Below are 17050 nucleotides of genomic sequence, written 5' to 3'. Positions count from 1 at the left end.
CCTTGCTGGCCTAGTTGCCCCACGCAGCCTGCTGTTCAGTCGTTTGGTCGTCCCTCACTAACCCCCCTGCCAGCCTTGTTGCCCCACGCAGCCTTGCTGTTCAGTTGATACTCTTACTGTGACGGTGTCCTGTACAATTTGCATATTCCTCTATTATTAGTATAGATAATTGGGTTACTGATCATGAACAGTAATCCAATATCAAACCCTTGGGGGGGATTTTTTTACTAAAAAGTATTTAATAAATAGCTTTGGGAATCATCTTACTAACAAGCATATACACCTCTTAGGAATATTCATTTTGCCATAAATTGGAGCTAAAATGGGAAGTTCTGGAGGTTCAAGACAAGTTATGAGAGCACCAGGATCCACCTGTAATCCTATACAATAGGGACTGTCCCATTGGCTGCTCCTAAGACAAAGACAAAGGGCGCCAGACACTGGTGTGAGGGCTGAGCCGGGCACCGCTGGGTCTCCAGCAGGGGTCTACTGCCCTTCGTAAGAGACAAAGTACACCATTTGTGAGGCCAAAAATACCCCCAAAGCCAAAACACTCTAATAGCAATGATAAATAGTACGGACATGTCTCTGTCAGTATCAATTTGTATATCCATGTGGACATACATGAGTGTGTAGCACTGGAACCCTATGAAGAAATGCACTAACTTCACTGAAGTAAAAGTGCCTTTCCTTGCAGAAACTGAGTAACCTGTCCTTCCTCTATTTGGACCACAATGCACTGGAATCTGTGCCTCTTAATTTACCAGAAAGCCTACGTGTAATTCATCTTCAGGTAGGACTGCTCCTTTCAAATACCTGACTTTAATTTAAATTACTAACGATCAGTCTTATGACTCATTATAAAACGCACATTCACAGGTAAATTTTATCAAAAGTATCACTATGAGCCCAATGCACTCTCTGCCCACCAACCCGGGTTCTGTCCAGAGCAGTTGAAAGGACCAGCAACACCAGGTCTGAGGCCTGCTCTCAGAGGGTGTTAGTCCCAATCTGTGCAGTGTCTCCTAGTTAACCTGGCACATGGATTTGAAGTTGGGGGACACTAAAACCTCGGGCTTAAGTTTCTTTCTCTAAATAGCAATAAATCTTTGCTTTTGAAGCCTTTCCAACTGACTTTACTGTCCAACATCAACTTAAGGTAAAGAAAAGTGAAGAGGGTATAAAAATAAACTAAAATTGATCTTTCAGCATTATAAGAATTCCTATTTGTTCTTTTTACTTATTTAAAAGTTACTTAAGGACATAGTATGCATTTTGTGCTGACACTCTAGAATAGGATACATTTTTCCAGCTAGTATAATAGCAAGTTGTCTGTTCTTCCAAAGTCATGCTGTAGACTTAAAAGTAAAGGCTGACCTTGCACAGAGAGGGTTTAATTACCATGACGATGGATACACAGTATGTACAATACAGTAGTTTGAAAATCACTTTTTAGATAAAATATTCTGAGATCCCATTGCATGGCATACAAAAGATTGATTTCAGCTATCTGAATACCTTTTCCCTTTTGTTTTCCAGTTTAACAACATAACTTCAATTACAGATGATACATTCTGCAAGGCTAATGACACCCGTTATATTCGGAACCGCATTGAAGAGATACGCTTGGAAGGAAATCCCATCGCCCTGGGAAAGCATCCCAACAGTTTTATCTGCTTAAAAAGATTACCTGTAGGCTCATACTTTTAACCACTATTAGTGCAGCATATAAACTAAAGCACACACATACTTATAATCTATCTCAACAATGTCTAAAGGAGCGTAAATACCTGTTTAATATTAACTTTGTATCCCACTATGAAGGAATTTTATGTTTTAAGCAAGTATCTTCAAAAGCTTACATATAAGTAAGAAGTAAGTCTGAATCTCTAAGTTTAAAACAAGGTAATGAGAAAATATTTAAACAGTACTACAAAATCTTTGTAGTCTATAGTAGAGCGCCATTTAAAAGGTATGTTTTTATGCAAATACCCAAAATTAAGAAGCATTATTTCTATTACTAATGAAGTAAGAGGATAAGTCCAAGAAACTTTCAACTGTTTGTCTTTTCTGGCCTTTACTAGATCCCTAAAAGTAGTTAAGGCTGACATTCCAAAAACTCTGAAAAGCTAAATATTTCCAGTGATCTCCCATTTTTCTTTTATAATTCAGACATTATTCATTATGAAGGAGAAACTTTTTCTTTCTATTAAGGCAGCTATTATCTTTTTACTTAGCCTGAGAAATAGGGTATAGTCTCATAGGTAAAACTTTCCAAATAAAGTATAATTTTACTCTGATAAAGAGTTAATATAGTAATGTTCAATGTTATTCTGCTTTGTAGTTACACAGTTAAAGGTTTCAGTAAAACAGTATAGAATTCTCTTTCTTCCACATTAACATTCTAAATCTAGCATAAAATATTTTAAGAAGCCAAGCAGATAAAAACCAGTATGCTTGAGAAAAAAAAAAAAGTTCACCCCATTTCTCAGAAAATAGCTATGAAGTTCTCTATTGTAAAGGCTTACAAATATGATAAATACTGCAAAACATTTTCTTTTTACATTACAGGAATGGGAATCTTATCAATAAATTTGTCCGAATATAAGACATAAAAACCAAATGAATTCCATGGTGTTATTACATACCACCCTCCCATCCACCCATACACATCCCCGTTCACCCAAACAGACCTTATATTCACAAGAAAGCTTCTGAGGAACATTTTCTATAGATCCATAAGCAACTAATACATTTAATGATGAGAATTCATCTTCAATCTAATAGTGAAGACTTATGATGACACAATGCTGTCAGATTAGTTTCTAACATAACTTTACATTTGTCCAAACCCCATTCAAAAGTCTTTATCTCCACATTATTTTGGGGTTACATACAAAATTATCAGTGCTTCAGAAACATGACTGAACTGTGTATATAAAAATTACCGCAAAAAAAAAATTATCGACATTGGCCCAACCCAGTTTGGCTCAGTGGACAGAACATTGGCTGCGGACTGAAGGATTCCGGCAAGGGCATGTGCCTTGGTTGCAGGCTCGATCCCCGGGCCCTGTGCAGGAGGCAAGCAATCAATGTCCATGTTTCTCTCTCTCTCCTCCTCCCTTCCACTCTCTAAAAATCAATGGAAAAATATCCCCAGGTGAGGCTTAACAACAACAATAAAATTACTGACATTGTTTCCAATATAAACTATACATTAGAATCAAGTTGGTCTCTGTATATTATTCCCAGAACAAATACTTATTCCTATTTTTAAGCATTTGCTTCCATTTGCTTCCATTTTTTCCCTACATAGAATGACCTCCTATCTGTTTTTCATTTTTTCCCCAATTTGTCAAGGTTGACCCCAAAATAAAACTTTTCCATTAAACAATCTGTGATCTCTTTAAGGCCATAATAATTACCTCATAACACTTATTAACTCATTCATGTATTTTATTTCAGTAACTGATAATCATGACTATTAGACTGCTTTCTCATTACTTTGTGTGCAGGCCTCATTTCTCAATGACTGAAGCTCACTGAGCACATACATATTCCCTTTATACTTTCAGAGTCCTAGCATGATAGTGAGTACATTTAATTGAAGATAAAAATAAACAGTGCAAAGTAAAATCCATTTAAACAGAAGGGCTCTGTTGTATTTGAAAAAAATAGAATCTTTATGTTATCATAATCCTGATTAAATTGTAAGTTTATCTGGAAAAATAAACTTCATGAGAGCTAACTGATGGGGTCAAAAGTGGGAAAATGGCCCTGGGTGGCAAACTTGAAAGAACAAAACTGGAGGATTCACACGTGCTCCTTTCAGATGCAACTACAGAGATACACTAATCAAAAGTGTGGTATTGGTATAAGGACAGACATAGCGACCAACGGAATATTATAGAGAGCCCAGTAACAAACTTTTGCATATATATATATATATATGGTCAAATGATTTTCAACAAAGGTGCCAAGACCACTCAATAGGAAAAGGACAGTCTCTTCCACAAACAATGCTGGAAAACTGAATAAGCACATGCAAAAGAATGAGGTTGGATCCTTCGCTTACAAACTAAACACCTAAACTTAAGGGCTAAACTATAAAACTCTTTTTTTAAAAATATATTTTATTGATTTTTTACAGAGAGAAAGGGAGAGGGATACAGAGTTAGAAACATCGATCAGCTGCCTCCTGCACATCCTCCACTGGGGATGTGCCCACAACCAAGGTACATGCCTTTGACTGGAATCGAACCTGGGACCTTTCAGTCCACAGGCCGACACTCTATCCACTGAGCCAAACCAGTCAGGGCGACTATAAAACTATTAGAGAAAAATCTTTATGACATTAAATTTGACAATAATATTTTGGATATGGCATTAAAAATAGATAATTTGGCTTCTTCAAAATTAAAAACTTTCATGCATCAAAAGACATTCTCAAGAGAATGAAAAGACAATCCAGGGGATAGGAGAAAATATTTACCAATTATGTATCAGATAAGGGATCAATATCTAGAATATATAAAGAACTACAACTCAACAATAAAAACTCCAACAATCTGATTCAGTGCGGAAAGGCCTTGCATAGATATTTCTCCAAAGAAGACATACAAATGGCCCATAAGCACATGAAGAGATGCTCAACATTGCTGGTTACTGAGAAAATGCAAATCAAAACCACAATGAGGCCCTAGCTGATTTGCTCAGTGGATAGAGCATCGGCCTGTGAACTGGAGGGTCCCGAGTTCGATTCCAGTCTAGGGCACATGCTCAGGTTGCAGGCTTGATCCCCAGTAAGGGGCGTGCAGGAAGCAGCCGATCAATGATTCTCTCTCATCATTGATGTTTCTATCTTTCCCTCTCCCTTCCTCTCTGAAATCAATAAAAATATTTTTAAAAACCACACACACAGACAATGAGAATACCACTTCACACCCATTAGGCTGGCTATGACAAAAAAAGAAAAAAACCCACCCCAAATTAACAACTGGATATGAAGGAATTGGAAGCCTTGTACACTGATGTTGGAAATGTAAAATGGTATAGCTACTGTGGAAACAAACATGCAGTTCTTAAAAAATATTAAAGATAGACTTGCCATATAATCCAGGAATTCCACTCGCAGGTTATACTTAAGAGAACTGAAAGCAGGGATTCGAACAGATATAATGGTTATTGTACACCATGCTTCATAGAAGCATTTTCGTAATAGCCAAAAGATAGAAACACCCAGCTGTCCATCAACAGATGGATGGATCAACAGAATGTGATAAAGCACATAAAATGGAATACTATTCAGCCTTAAAAAGGAAGGAAATCATGACATATGCAACAACACAGATGAGCCTTGAGGACATTATGTTATGTGAAATAAGCCAGGCAAAGGGCTAATTTTAGGATTCTGCTTCAATGAGGTAACCAGAGTGGTCAAATTCATAGAAACAGAAGCTAGAATGCTAGTTCCCGGAAGCTGCGGGAGAAGGAAATGGCAAGTTACCATATAATGGGGACAAAGTTTCAGTTTGGAATAATGAAAAACTTCTGGAGCTAGATATTGACATGATTGTACAACAATGTGACTGTTTCTTTCCATTCTAGTAAACTTATCACCATAGAAGTGCTCTGCCTACAGGAAAAACACACAATTATACTTCACACCTGCATGGAAAGCACCTGGAGGTGAACTGGCTTTGGAAATGGGACTAGTGCTCACTTTCCCCACAACCCGTTCAAATGTATAAACAAACAACCACATTAGGTGATTCATAACTATAACTGGCAGCATATTCCTCAATCATTTGTGAAGAAGAACTATTTAATTGTTCTGGTGCCAAGAGCACCCGAAAGTAATCGAGATAATCGAGAGAACTCCTCAAGGGACCACAGTACAGGTACAGATATTAGCATGTTTCATTCTAAAGAAAACCCTATGCCTGACAGATTTTATTAGTTCAACCAAACTGAATGCAAATAATCTATACTAATAAAGGGTAACATGCTGATTAGACAGGACATCTTCCAGACGTCCATCCGGACAAAGCACAGCAGCTGCGCCTTGGCTGGCGGCGCGGGAGAGGCCTCGCACCGGTCGGTCCAGCACCACAGCCCCTTTCACAGAGGCAGAGGGAGAGGGGGCTGCGCGGTCCCCGTCCCAGTGCTGCCTCTTCTGCGGAGGCAGCTACAGAGGCATCGGCGCAGGCCCAGGCCCGGCGCCAGGCCTCCACAGAGGCTGGACGGGGTGCGACCTGCTGTGTCTCAACCTCCCACAGCCCCTCCCACAGCCAACCTGGCCCCAGATCACCCCCCACCCACCAGTAGGCAGGGGACAGGGCCAGAACTAAGAAGGGAGGGCCGACGGCCGGGAGTCAGTCGCAGTGGCCGGCTGGCAGTGGCAGCAGCAGCGGGGTGATGGGGGTGGCGCCTTCCCATGATCAGTCCGGTCGCCTCCCACAGAGAGAGGCCAGACTGCGGCTTAGGCCCGCTCTCCAAGCCCGCTCTCTGCAGGGAGCGGGCCTATGCTGTCAGTAGGACATCCCCTGAGGGCTCCCGGATTGTGAGAGGGGGCAGGCCGGGCTGAGGGGACAGCCCGCCAGTGCACGAACTTTCATGCACCAGGCCTCTAGTAATAATAATAATAGAAAACAAAACAAAGGAGAGTTAATGGCTCTTGAAGAAACCTGAATCTTGAGATCCTACTTATGCTGACTCTTTCAGAGCTGGTTTTTGTGTGGATCACTGCTGTTAATAATTTGATGCTATCCAACTATGTAGAACAGCTGTGGGCAAACTACGGCCCGAGGGCCAGATCCGGCCCGTTTGAAATGAATAAAACTAAAAAAAAAAAAAAGACCGTACCCTTTTATGTAATGATGTTTACTTTGAATTTATATTAGTTCACACAAACACTCCATCCATGCTTTTGTTCCGGCCCTCCGGTCCACTTTAAGAACCCTTTGTGGCCCTCGAGTCAAAAAGTTTGCCCACCCCTGATGTAGAACCTGGAGGATTACAATGCAGCCAAACATAATTCTAGTTATGCCAGAAAACAAACAAAAGTAATAAAAAGGAGTTTTTTAATATATCGGGATCAGACTTAAGAATCACTACTTTATAAGAATCAGGGTTCAGTATTTAAACTTGAAATATTGATAATTAAGAAGCTTAAAATACAAAGGCCAACTCAGGAAGTAAAGATCATACTGCTATGTGATAAGCATGCTACAATTTTATTCTTTTTTTAAAAGACTTTTTAAATTGACTCTTAGAGAGAGAAGGGAGAGGGGAGAGAGAAAAACATTCATCAGCTGCCTCCTGCCCAGGCAGGCATGTGCCCTCACCAGAAATCAAACGGGCAAGCTTTTGGTACACGGGATGTGATGCCCAACCAACAGAGCCATACCAGCTGGGGCTCTTTATTAGCATCTGTCATTTCACTTCAAGTACCCTTGATAAATTAATTTTTTAAAATGTGTATTATAAGCCCTGACTGGTTTGGCTCAGTGGATAGAGCATTGGCCTGCGGACTGAGAGGTCCCAGGTTCGATTCCGGTCAAGGGCATGTACCTTGGTTGTGGGCACATCCCCAGCAGGAGGTGTGCAGGAGGCAGCTGATCGATGTTTCTCTCTCATCGATGTTTCTAACTCTCTATCCCTCTCCCTTCCTCTCTGTAAAAAATCAATAAAAAAATATATTTTAAAATAAATAAATAAATAAAAATAAAAAAAAATAAAATGTGTATTATAAAACATATAAGAATATAACTACACTTCTTTCAAGATATTCCATCATAAAGATTCACTGATTTGTACAAAAGCATTCCTCCTTCATTTATTCCAAATAATTGCAAATTCCAGAAGCCAATTAAATTTTTCTTGTTTAAAAACTTTAAGGAAAGAATGTTATGTTAAATCTCCAAATTAAAATGAGTTTCACTTTTTCATCATATGTTTAAATTTGAAGACTTTAGACACTACCTTGAAATGTTTAAATGTGCGCTTCCGATATTCACACCATTCCACAAAAAAGTGCAGGCTTCGGAAAAACATAAACAGATCTCTTCTTTCTTCTGCTCTGTAGGAATAAAAAAGTTTATAATTAATAAATATTATTAAACAAGAGGTCCAACCTGGCTTTATTCAATATTCTCTTTTATAGATCCTTCACTAAAGCTAAAGAAAATATTAGATATATTTCTACATACTGAACTCTGCACTTTTGAGTGTGTGCCTGTGTGGTTGCTAATGCAACTTTTTCAGCCTGGAATGCCCTTTTCCCCATCTGCAAGTGTTTAAATCCTACCCATCTTTCAAGGCACCACTCAGATGCCACATTCTCCTTGGAATTTTACTTGATAACTGTGGTAGAATAAAAAATATATCTTGTTTTGTCCCTAGTTGCTGGCACAGAGCTTCAAAAACCCTTAAAAGTCCCGAGTGCCAGGAGTGCCTTTGTGATGTGAATGACTCAAGGTGACCCCTAGATAGCCTCCAGATAGGGACTGGTCACCAGAATCACCAACCACTCGATCAAAGAGATTGAAACTTTGGGCCAACCAGACCTCCAGGAAGGAGAGGGGGGTGGGAGGAGCTCAATCACGTGGGCAATCATTTAATCAATTATCAATAGGTACGGAAACACCAATAAAAAATCTGGAAAACAAAGCTCAGTGGAGCTGGAGGCTAATGTGCATGGATTCTGCAAGAAAGGGCGCAAAAGTCTACATTTCTCCTCGTACCCCCACCCCAACCCTGCCCCAGACCATGCCTAGTCATTGTTTCCATTTGGCTGTTTCTAGGTTGTACCTTTAATAATAAAATCACAGTTTTTAGTATAGCATTTTTCAGTGAGTTTCTTGAGTCTTAGCAAATTATCAAATCTGAGGGGGCTTGCCCTAGCTGGTTTGGCTCAGTGGATAAAGCATCAGCCTGCGGACTAAAGGGTCCTGGGTTTGATTCTAGTCAAGGGCACATGCCAGAGTTGCAGGCTCTATCCCCACTAGGGGGCGTGCAGGAGGCAGCTGATCAATGATTATCTCATCTTGATGTTTCCATCTCTCTCTCTCTCTCTCTCTCTCTCTCTCTCTCTTTCTCTTTCTGTCTCTCTCTCTTTTTTCATCTCTGAAATCATTAAAAATATATTTTAAAAATATCTGAAGGCGCTGTGGGAACGCTCAAATGATTGCTATGTAGGTCAGACATGCAGGGGCCCCTGAGACTTGTGCTGGCATATGAAATGGAGCAGTCTTGTGGAGGATTTTGCCCTTAACCTGTGGGTCATGATTAAACTGAATTGAAGGACGCCCACTTGGTGTCAGAAAATTATTGTATGGACAATGATCTCACCATCATACCACATGTTCTATTCCAAAATCACTAGAAATATTTTCTGTGCCTATGAGTTTGTGGACAAAAAGGGGCCACATACTAACCTGTGTGGAGGTCTTGCAAACTAAGAGATCTAAAGTCAGACCACAAAGGATGGTCTCATGTTTTGACTGTTAACTATCCTGTACCCACCTAAGTAAAAGAAACATGAGTCTATCATTTTAATTTTTATCCAATCCCAGGGGTCTCCCTGCTTTGCTTTTTCCTGACTCCCTAATCTATCACCAATGAATTTCATGTAACCCACTTACGTCTCCTCCTTTTACTGTAATGTATACAAATAGGTTAAAACCTGCCATACTCCAGAGCACTGCCGTTCTCTGAAGCATTATATTAATTCTTTGAGATTCTGCTTTCCAGCACTTGTCGACAGTTTTGTTCAAATAAACTCACAAAAATTCTTTACAGGTTTGAATGTTTTTTTATGTTAACAAGTTCCCATAGGAATTTATCTTAATTTTGTTACTACTTATACCTATTGTTATACTGACACCCACAAGCACAAGCAACTTGTAGGTAATATGTGTGTATTCATTTAATCATTCATTCAGTAAGTGTTGGAGTAAAGTTCCCATCCTAATCATGATAGATCTAAAAGCACATTCCTCCCAGGCTCCCATTAATGATAATTTAGAACCACTGATATAATGCACATAACAAGTAATGAAAGATTCTGAAATGTGGATAGAAGGCAGAATGGGTTGAGACTTCAGGAATTAAGGGAGGATCAGGTGTTCGGTTTCCAGAGGTTTGTTTTTGCCTCTTGTATATCCCAAATGAACACTAGAGGAGACTGCAATCCAGAACTGCCATAGGGTAGAGTTTTAAAAAAGGCCCAGGGAAACATTGCTCCCCTCTAGCAGCAGAGATCATGTAAGATAAAAGGGAGGACACTGGTCTTGGTAATTGTTAGGATGAACTTCCCCTAATCTCTCCTGCTTGGACATGTTTTCTGAAATATACACTGAGTGGCCAGATTATTATGACCGACCAGATTATTATGACCACCCCATCAGTACTTCATTGACACTTCCAAAAATACTGAATATTGAAAACTTCCTAAGCAAATACTCTCAAGGTTTTATTATTATTTGCTTAACTAATTCACTTCATTGTACTGATGGGGTGGTCATAATAATCTGGCCACTCAGTGCATAGTGTTATAAACCTTTCCCATGGCTTGGGGAGGACCACCTATGCCTGCAGAAGCAAGATAAGAACTCCTCTCCGCCTGACTGACCCATGCATTCTCCTCCCTCCCCTCAACTTGACTGACTTGTCCACCCACACCCTGACCCTATTTTTCTACTTCTACCCTATCTAAGAGAACCCAAGCACACCCTTGGGGCTGACACCAACACACTGGTCTTAATTTGACACCAAAAGCTAAGGCAACAAAAGCAAAATAAACAAGGGACTACATCAAACTAAAAAATTTCTGCAGAGTAAGAAAAACCGTCAACAGTATAAAAAGGAATGTACCAAATGGAAAAATATATTTCCAAAGCAAGTATCTGATAGAGATTAATATCATAAATATATAAAGAACTTATATAATACAATAGCAAAAAATAACAAAACCAAACAAACAAAAAACAATCCCATTAGAAAATGGGCGGAGGACCTAAAGCAGTGGTTCTCAACCTTCCTAATGCCGCGACCCTTTAATACAGTTCCTCATGTTGTGGTGACCCCCAATTTCATTGTTACAAATTGAACATAATTAAAGCATAGTGATTAATCACAAAAACAATATGTAATTATATATGTGTTTTCCAATGGTCTTAGGCGACCCCTGTGAAAGGGTCGTTCGACCCCCAAAGGGGTCGCGACCCACAGGTTGAGAACCACTGACCTAAAGAAACATTTTTCCAAAGAAGACATACAACCAAAGGACTTATATGCGTGCATATTAGTATAACCAATGGACACGACACTGGGGTGGTGGGGGCTTGTCCTGGGGGGTGTGAGTGGCCGGGGAGGGGTCAATGGGGGAAAAAGGAGACATATGTAATACTTTAAACAATAAGAGGAAGGAAGGAAGGAAGGAAGGAAGGAAGGAAGGAAGGAAGGAAGGAAGGAAGGAAGGAAGGGGGACAACAGGCACATTAAAAAGTGCTCAACATCACTAATCTCAGGAAAATGCAAACCAAAACCACAATGAAATATTACCTCATGCCTGTCAAAATGACTATTATAAAGAGACTAGAGGCCTGGTGCACAAATTCGTGCATGAGTGGGGTCAGCCGGCCCGCTTCTATTGGGGCCGATCAGGCCGGGCCGGCCATGGGGAGGGGCTGTGGCGATTGGTCGGCTGGCCCCGCCCCCTGGTTGAACTCCCGGCCAAACTCCCAGTAGAAGGGACAATTTGCATATTAGCCTTTTATTATATAGTACTAGAGGCCCAGTGCATGAAATTCGTGCACGGATAGGGTCCCTAGCAGCTGCCAGCTGCTGGCCAGGACCTCCCTTCCGCCGGCTGTCTGCTGCCACCTCCGGCTGGGGCCTCCCTTCCCCCAGATGCCTGCCACCACCGCCGGCCAGGGCCTCCCTTCCCACGGTTGGCTGGCCCCGCCCCCTTGTCGAACTCCCAGTCCAGGGGACAATTTGCATATAAGGCTTTTATTATATAGGATAAGAAATAACAAGTGTTGACCAGAATGTGGAGAAAAGTGAACCCTTGTGCACTGCTGGTGAAAATGTAAACTGGTAGAGGCATATGAAATCTGTATGGAGTTTCCTCAAAAAATTACAACTACAATGACCATATATGATCCACCAACTCCACTTCTGGGTATTTATCTAAAAGAAACAAAAACACTAACTTGAAAAAATATATGCACTCTCATGCTTACTGCAACATTATTTACTGTAGCAAAGACATGCAAATAACATATCTATCAATGAGTGAATGGATAACAAAAATGCATGCTCACACATGGAATATTATTTATTCACAAAGATATATGCACCACTATGTTCACTGCAGCATTACAGTGGCCAAGACATGGAAAGAACAAAAGCATTCTTTAATTAGGATTCAATAAAGAAGACATGGTACATCTATACAATGGAATACTACACAGGCATAAGAAAAAATGAAATTTTTTGTGACAACATGGATTAGTTTTGAGAATATTATGTTAAGCAAAATAAATCTGTCAGGAAAAGCTAAGAACCATATGATTTTTCTCATAAGTGGGATCTAAAATTGAAACTCATAGACATAGACAACAGCATGGTGGTTACAAGAGGGAAGTGGGTGCAGGAGTAGTAAAAGGTAGAGGGGACCAAATATATGGTAATGGAAGGTGATTTGACTTTGGGTAATGGGCACACAATGCAACATACCAATCATGTATCATAGAAATGTACACCTGAAACCTATATGACCCTATCAACCAATGTCACCCCAATAAATTTAATTTAAAAAAACCATTAGCAAAACAAATTCAGCTATATATTAAAACAACCATACACCATAATCAGTTGGGATTTCATCCAGGGATGCAAAGTTGGTTCATTTGCAAATCAATACACCACATAAATAAAATGAAAAATAAAAATCATACGATCATATCAATAGAAGCAGAAAGAGCATTTGATAAAATCCAACATAAAGACCTCAGAGAAATGGCAATGTGAGAGGTCCCCTTGGTCTCTCCCACTGATATTACAACAATTTGAATAGCTATCATTCAACAAAGGATTCAATACTCAACACATAAACACATCTGAGATATCCATGCATTGAAACTTCTGAAGGTGGGCAAGTGGAGTAAACCAAGAGGAGGAAAGAGCTGAGATGGTTCCCTGGACCCAGCCCAGAGCTCACTGTTGGTCTCAGGAGAAGGAATAAGGTTCTAATGACACTCCCTTTAGCTAGGAGGCACCTACAGGTACAGTGAGCATTCCTGGTCAGTATGTGCTGTGGATGAGCCCACTGATTTGGGCAGGGACAAAGAACAGAAGTGAGGTGGTCTGACAACTAAAAGACGGAACGGACATCACCCAGAACCACAGGAAGGCTGGCTGAGGAGAGACTCTTCAACTAGAAGGAAAAATAACAGCACACCGAGGCTCAGAGGAGGCGCAGTGTGGAAAATACTCAGGTGCGGAGGTGCGCGCGCAAAGCGGGCTGGTGGCTGAGAGCGCGGTTGTCGTTTTCGGTCAGGGGGGAGTCTCAGACTCTGAGCTCCAGATACGGGCGAATCGCTGGGGACTCGGACCCAAACGGGAGAAGCGGGAGTGTCTGGCATCAGTTGGAAGGCAGCTTTCTCTCCGAGGTTTGCAGCGGTTCCTGGGGTTCTGAGAAGCAGAGCCTCTGGGAACGGGACTGAGAGCGGCCATAACTGCTCCCTCCACCCGCCCTGTTGATCCCGCCCCGCCCAAGCCCTGCGCAGAGCCATTTGCCGGATCGCCTCAGGCAAAGGCTAGATTAGCACCTCCCCAGAGGACAGAAGTTTTCCGCGGCAGACACAGCTGATTCACACAGCCAGTCGGCCTGGTGGTCAAATCCCTCTAGTATTAACTACAACAATCAAGGCTCAACTAGAACAAGACTGCGCACAAAGACCACTAGGGGGTGCACCAAGAAAGCATAAAAAATGCGGAGACAAAAAAACATGACAGAAATGGAGGATATAGAGCTAAAAAACGCAATTTTGAGGGCTTGCAATAAACTTTTGGAGAGCTTCACGAAAACTAATGAGACCCTCGATGCTATGATAAAGAAACTAGAAATTAAGCATACATGCTCTGAAATAAAGAATATTACACCCAATAGCAGACCAGAGGAGCGCAAGAATCAAGTCAAAGATTTGAAATGCGAAGAAGCAAAAAACACCCAACCGGAAAAGCAAAATGAAAAAAGAATCCGAAAATATGAAGATAGTGTAAGGAGCCTCTGGGACAGCTTCAAGCGCACCAACATCAGGGGTGCCAGGGTGCCAGAAGATGAGAGACAGCAAGATATTGAAAACCTATTTGAAGAAATAATGGCAGAAAACTTCCCTGAAAGAAATAAAGAAATGGACTTACAGGTCCAAGAAGCGCAGAGAACCCCAAACAAAAGGAATCCAAAGAGGACCACACCAAGACACATCATAATTAAAATGCCAAGAGCAAAAGACAAAGAGAGAATCTTAAAAGCAGCAAGAGAAAGAGACTCAATTACCTACAAGGGAATAAGTCAGTTACCTATAAGGGAGTACCCATACGACTGTCAGCTGATTTCTCAACAGAAACTTTGCAGGCCAGAAGGGAGTGGCAAGAAATATTCAAAGTGATGAATAGCAAGAACCTACAACCAAGATTACTTTATCCAGCAAAGCTATCATTCAGAATTGAAGGTCAGATAAAGAGCTTCACAGATAAGGAAAAGCTAAAGGAGTTCATCACCACTAAACCAGTATTATACGAAATGCTGAAAGGTATCCTTTAAGAGGAGGAAGAAGAAAAAGGTAAAGATACAAATTGTGAACAACAAACATGCATCTATCAACAAGTGAATCTAAGAATCAAGTGAATAAATAAAAAAAAAAAAAAAAAAAAAAAAAAAAGAAGTGAGGTGGTCTGAAGGCCACTATCACCAGGCAGAAAAACAAAGTCACAGAGACTGGCTGCCTCATCCCACCTCCCAGAGTGGCAGTGGACCACAGAAGAAGCTGTATGCTAAGTGTCGGGCTGCAGACCACAATGTCTGGAATTTTGAGAAATGGAACCACAGAAAGTTTTTTTTAAAATATATATTTTATTGATTTTTTACAGAGAGGAAGGGAGAGGGACAGAGAGTTAGAAACATCGATGAGAGCGAAACATCAATCAGCTGCCTCCTGCACACCCCCTACTGGGTATATGCCCGCAACCAAGGTACATGCCCTTGACCGGAATCGAACCTGGGACCCTTGAGTCCGCAGGCCGACGCTCTATCCGCTGAGCCAAACCAGTTAGGGCCAGAAAGTTTTTTCCTGAGTGACAGGTGTACTCTGTGGCTAATTCCAGGAATGGAGACACAGAGGTGAGGCTGCTGATGTCTGCCACTCACCATTACTGGGAGAACAAAGCCACAAAGGCATTAGCCAGCCACTGCCAGCTCATCCCTCCCCACCCATCAGGAGACCTTGCTGGATTTCATGGACCTGGAACACTATTGCCCACCACATTCTGCTGAGGCATTGATGCCCTATGACCAAGGACTGGTCACAGAAAAGACGCTTCCCTCCCCAGAAAGCACAGAATACCTTCCTCCAGAGATTTAAAGAGCCAGAGACTTGTAATGAGGCGGCTCAGAAAGAAAATAAAAAATATTCAGAAAATAAACTTAAAGACATGCAACTATGTAATTTATATGCTAGAAATTCCAAGACTGCAATTCTAAAATACTCAATGAGATAAAAGAAAACACACATAGGCAGTTTAATAGACTCAAATAAAATCAACAAACAAAAGGAGTTTTTTATCAAAGAGCTAGAAGCTAAAAAAGAACCAAATAGAAATTCTGAAGAGAAAGAACTCAATAAAAGAGATAAAAAAAATAACTAGCAAGCTTAGGATAAAGACCTGACCAGATGGAGGAAAGAATTAGTGATATCAAAGATATGATGCAGAGGAAAGACAGTCCTGAGAGTTAAAAAACACCTCTACGAGAGCAATCTAACTCCATCAGAAAGAGTAATACTGTATAAGAGTGACAGGCATACTAGGAGACCAAGAGGGAAAGAAGGGAATTGAGATCTAGTCAAACGAATAGTGGATGAGACCTTCCCAAACCTATGGAAAGGGCTAAATCCTTGAAACCAAAAGGCAAACAGAACACCTAATTATCTCAACCTAACAAAGGCCTTTTTAAAGTCAAATTGTATTAAAATTGTCAAAAATTAATGACATAGAAATAATTCTCGATGCAACCAGGGAAAAGTAACTGATACAGAAAATCCCATTAATTATCACTGGCTTTCTCAGAAGAAACGCTACAAGCTAAGAGAGAGTAGAATTATGTATTTAAGCTACTAAAAAAAAAAGAGAAATTATCGCCAAAAATAATATATCCGGCAAAGTTATCCTTTAGATATGAAAAAGAAATAGACTTTTCTAGACATACAGAAGCTGAGGAAATTTATCAGCAGAAGACCTCCATTACAGGAAATGTTCAATAGGGTTATTCTACCTGAAACAAAGAACAAAAGGACACAAAACAATGACAGAGATTACCAAGAGACAGATAGAAGCCGAATATTACAACCCTTTTTACAGAATAAGGTACTATACACTTAAGTATTACTTAAAAGTTAAAGGTAAAAATATTTAAAAAGAGAAAGAAGAATACAATAGTTACTGCAATTTGGGAATGAACTCACAACATAAGTAGGGAACATTTTTGATGACAAAAAAAAAATAAAAGGAGAGGGTAGAAGTCTGAATTTGCAAAGGTGAATAAAGATAAACTGCTTTCAGAAAAAACAAAAAACTACTATCCTCTACACTAATAAAAGAGAAACATGGTAATTAGCATACGACCGCTACCCTTCCCATTAGCCAATCCTTATGCATATCCTTATGCAAATTAACTGTCAGCCAAGATGGCGGCCGGCAGCCATGCACTGAAGCGAACAGGGAGGCTTGCTTGCTCCAGTGACGGCGGACTCCAACGTTCCCC

At 40.5% G+C, this 17050-nt stretch overlaps 2 protein-coding genes across 2 annotated transcripts in view; one reads left to right on the top strand and one right to left on the bottom strand.

Annotated features, from left to right (window-relative positions):
- The window catches only part of OGN (osteoglycin), a 20450-nt gene extending 17827 nt beyond the window's left edge, over window positions 1-2623 (top strand). The window contains exons 5-6 of the mRNA XM_005881659.2: window positions 698-793; window positions 1540-2623. Of these exons, the coding sequence (XP_005881721.1) occupies window positions 698-793; window positions 1540-1710 (267 nt within the window). The 3' untranslated portion in view covers window positions 1711-2623. The remainder of the gene's footprint in view (window positions 1-697; window positions 794-1539) is intronic.
- Window positions 1-17050, bottom strand: part of CENPP (centromere protein P) — a 222340-nt gene that overhangs the window by 179423 nt on the left and 25867 nt on the right. The window contains exon 5 of the mRNA XM_014529502.1: window positions 7984-8080. Coding sequence (XP_014384988.1) covers window positions 7984-8080 — 97 coding nt within the window. The remainder of the gene's footprint in view (window positions 1-7983; window positions 8081-17050) is intronic.

This window comes from Myotis brandtii, unplaced genomic scaffold (genome assembly GCF_000412655.1).
Source record: "Myotis brandtii unplaced genomic scaffold, ASM41265v1 scaffold684, whole genome shotgun sequence".
In the NCBI taxonomy this organism is placed as follows: domain Eukaryota; kingdom Metazoa; phylum Chordata; class Mammalia; order Chiroptera; family Vespertilionidae; genus Myotis; species Myotis brandtii.
Note: the sequence above shows the minus strand (reverse complement) of the source record. Positions and strands in the feature narration are given on the sequence as shown.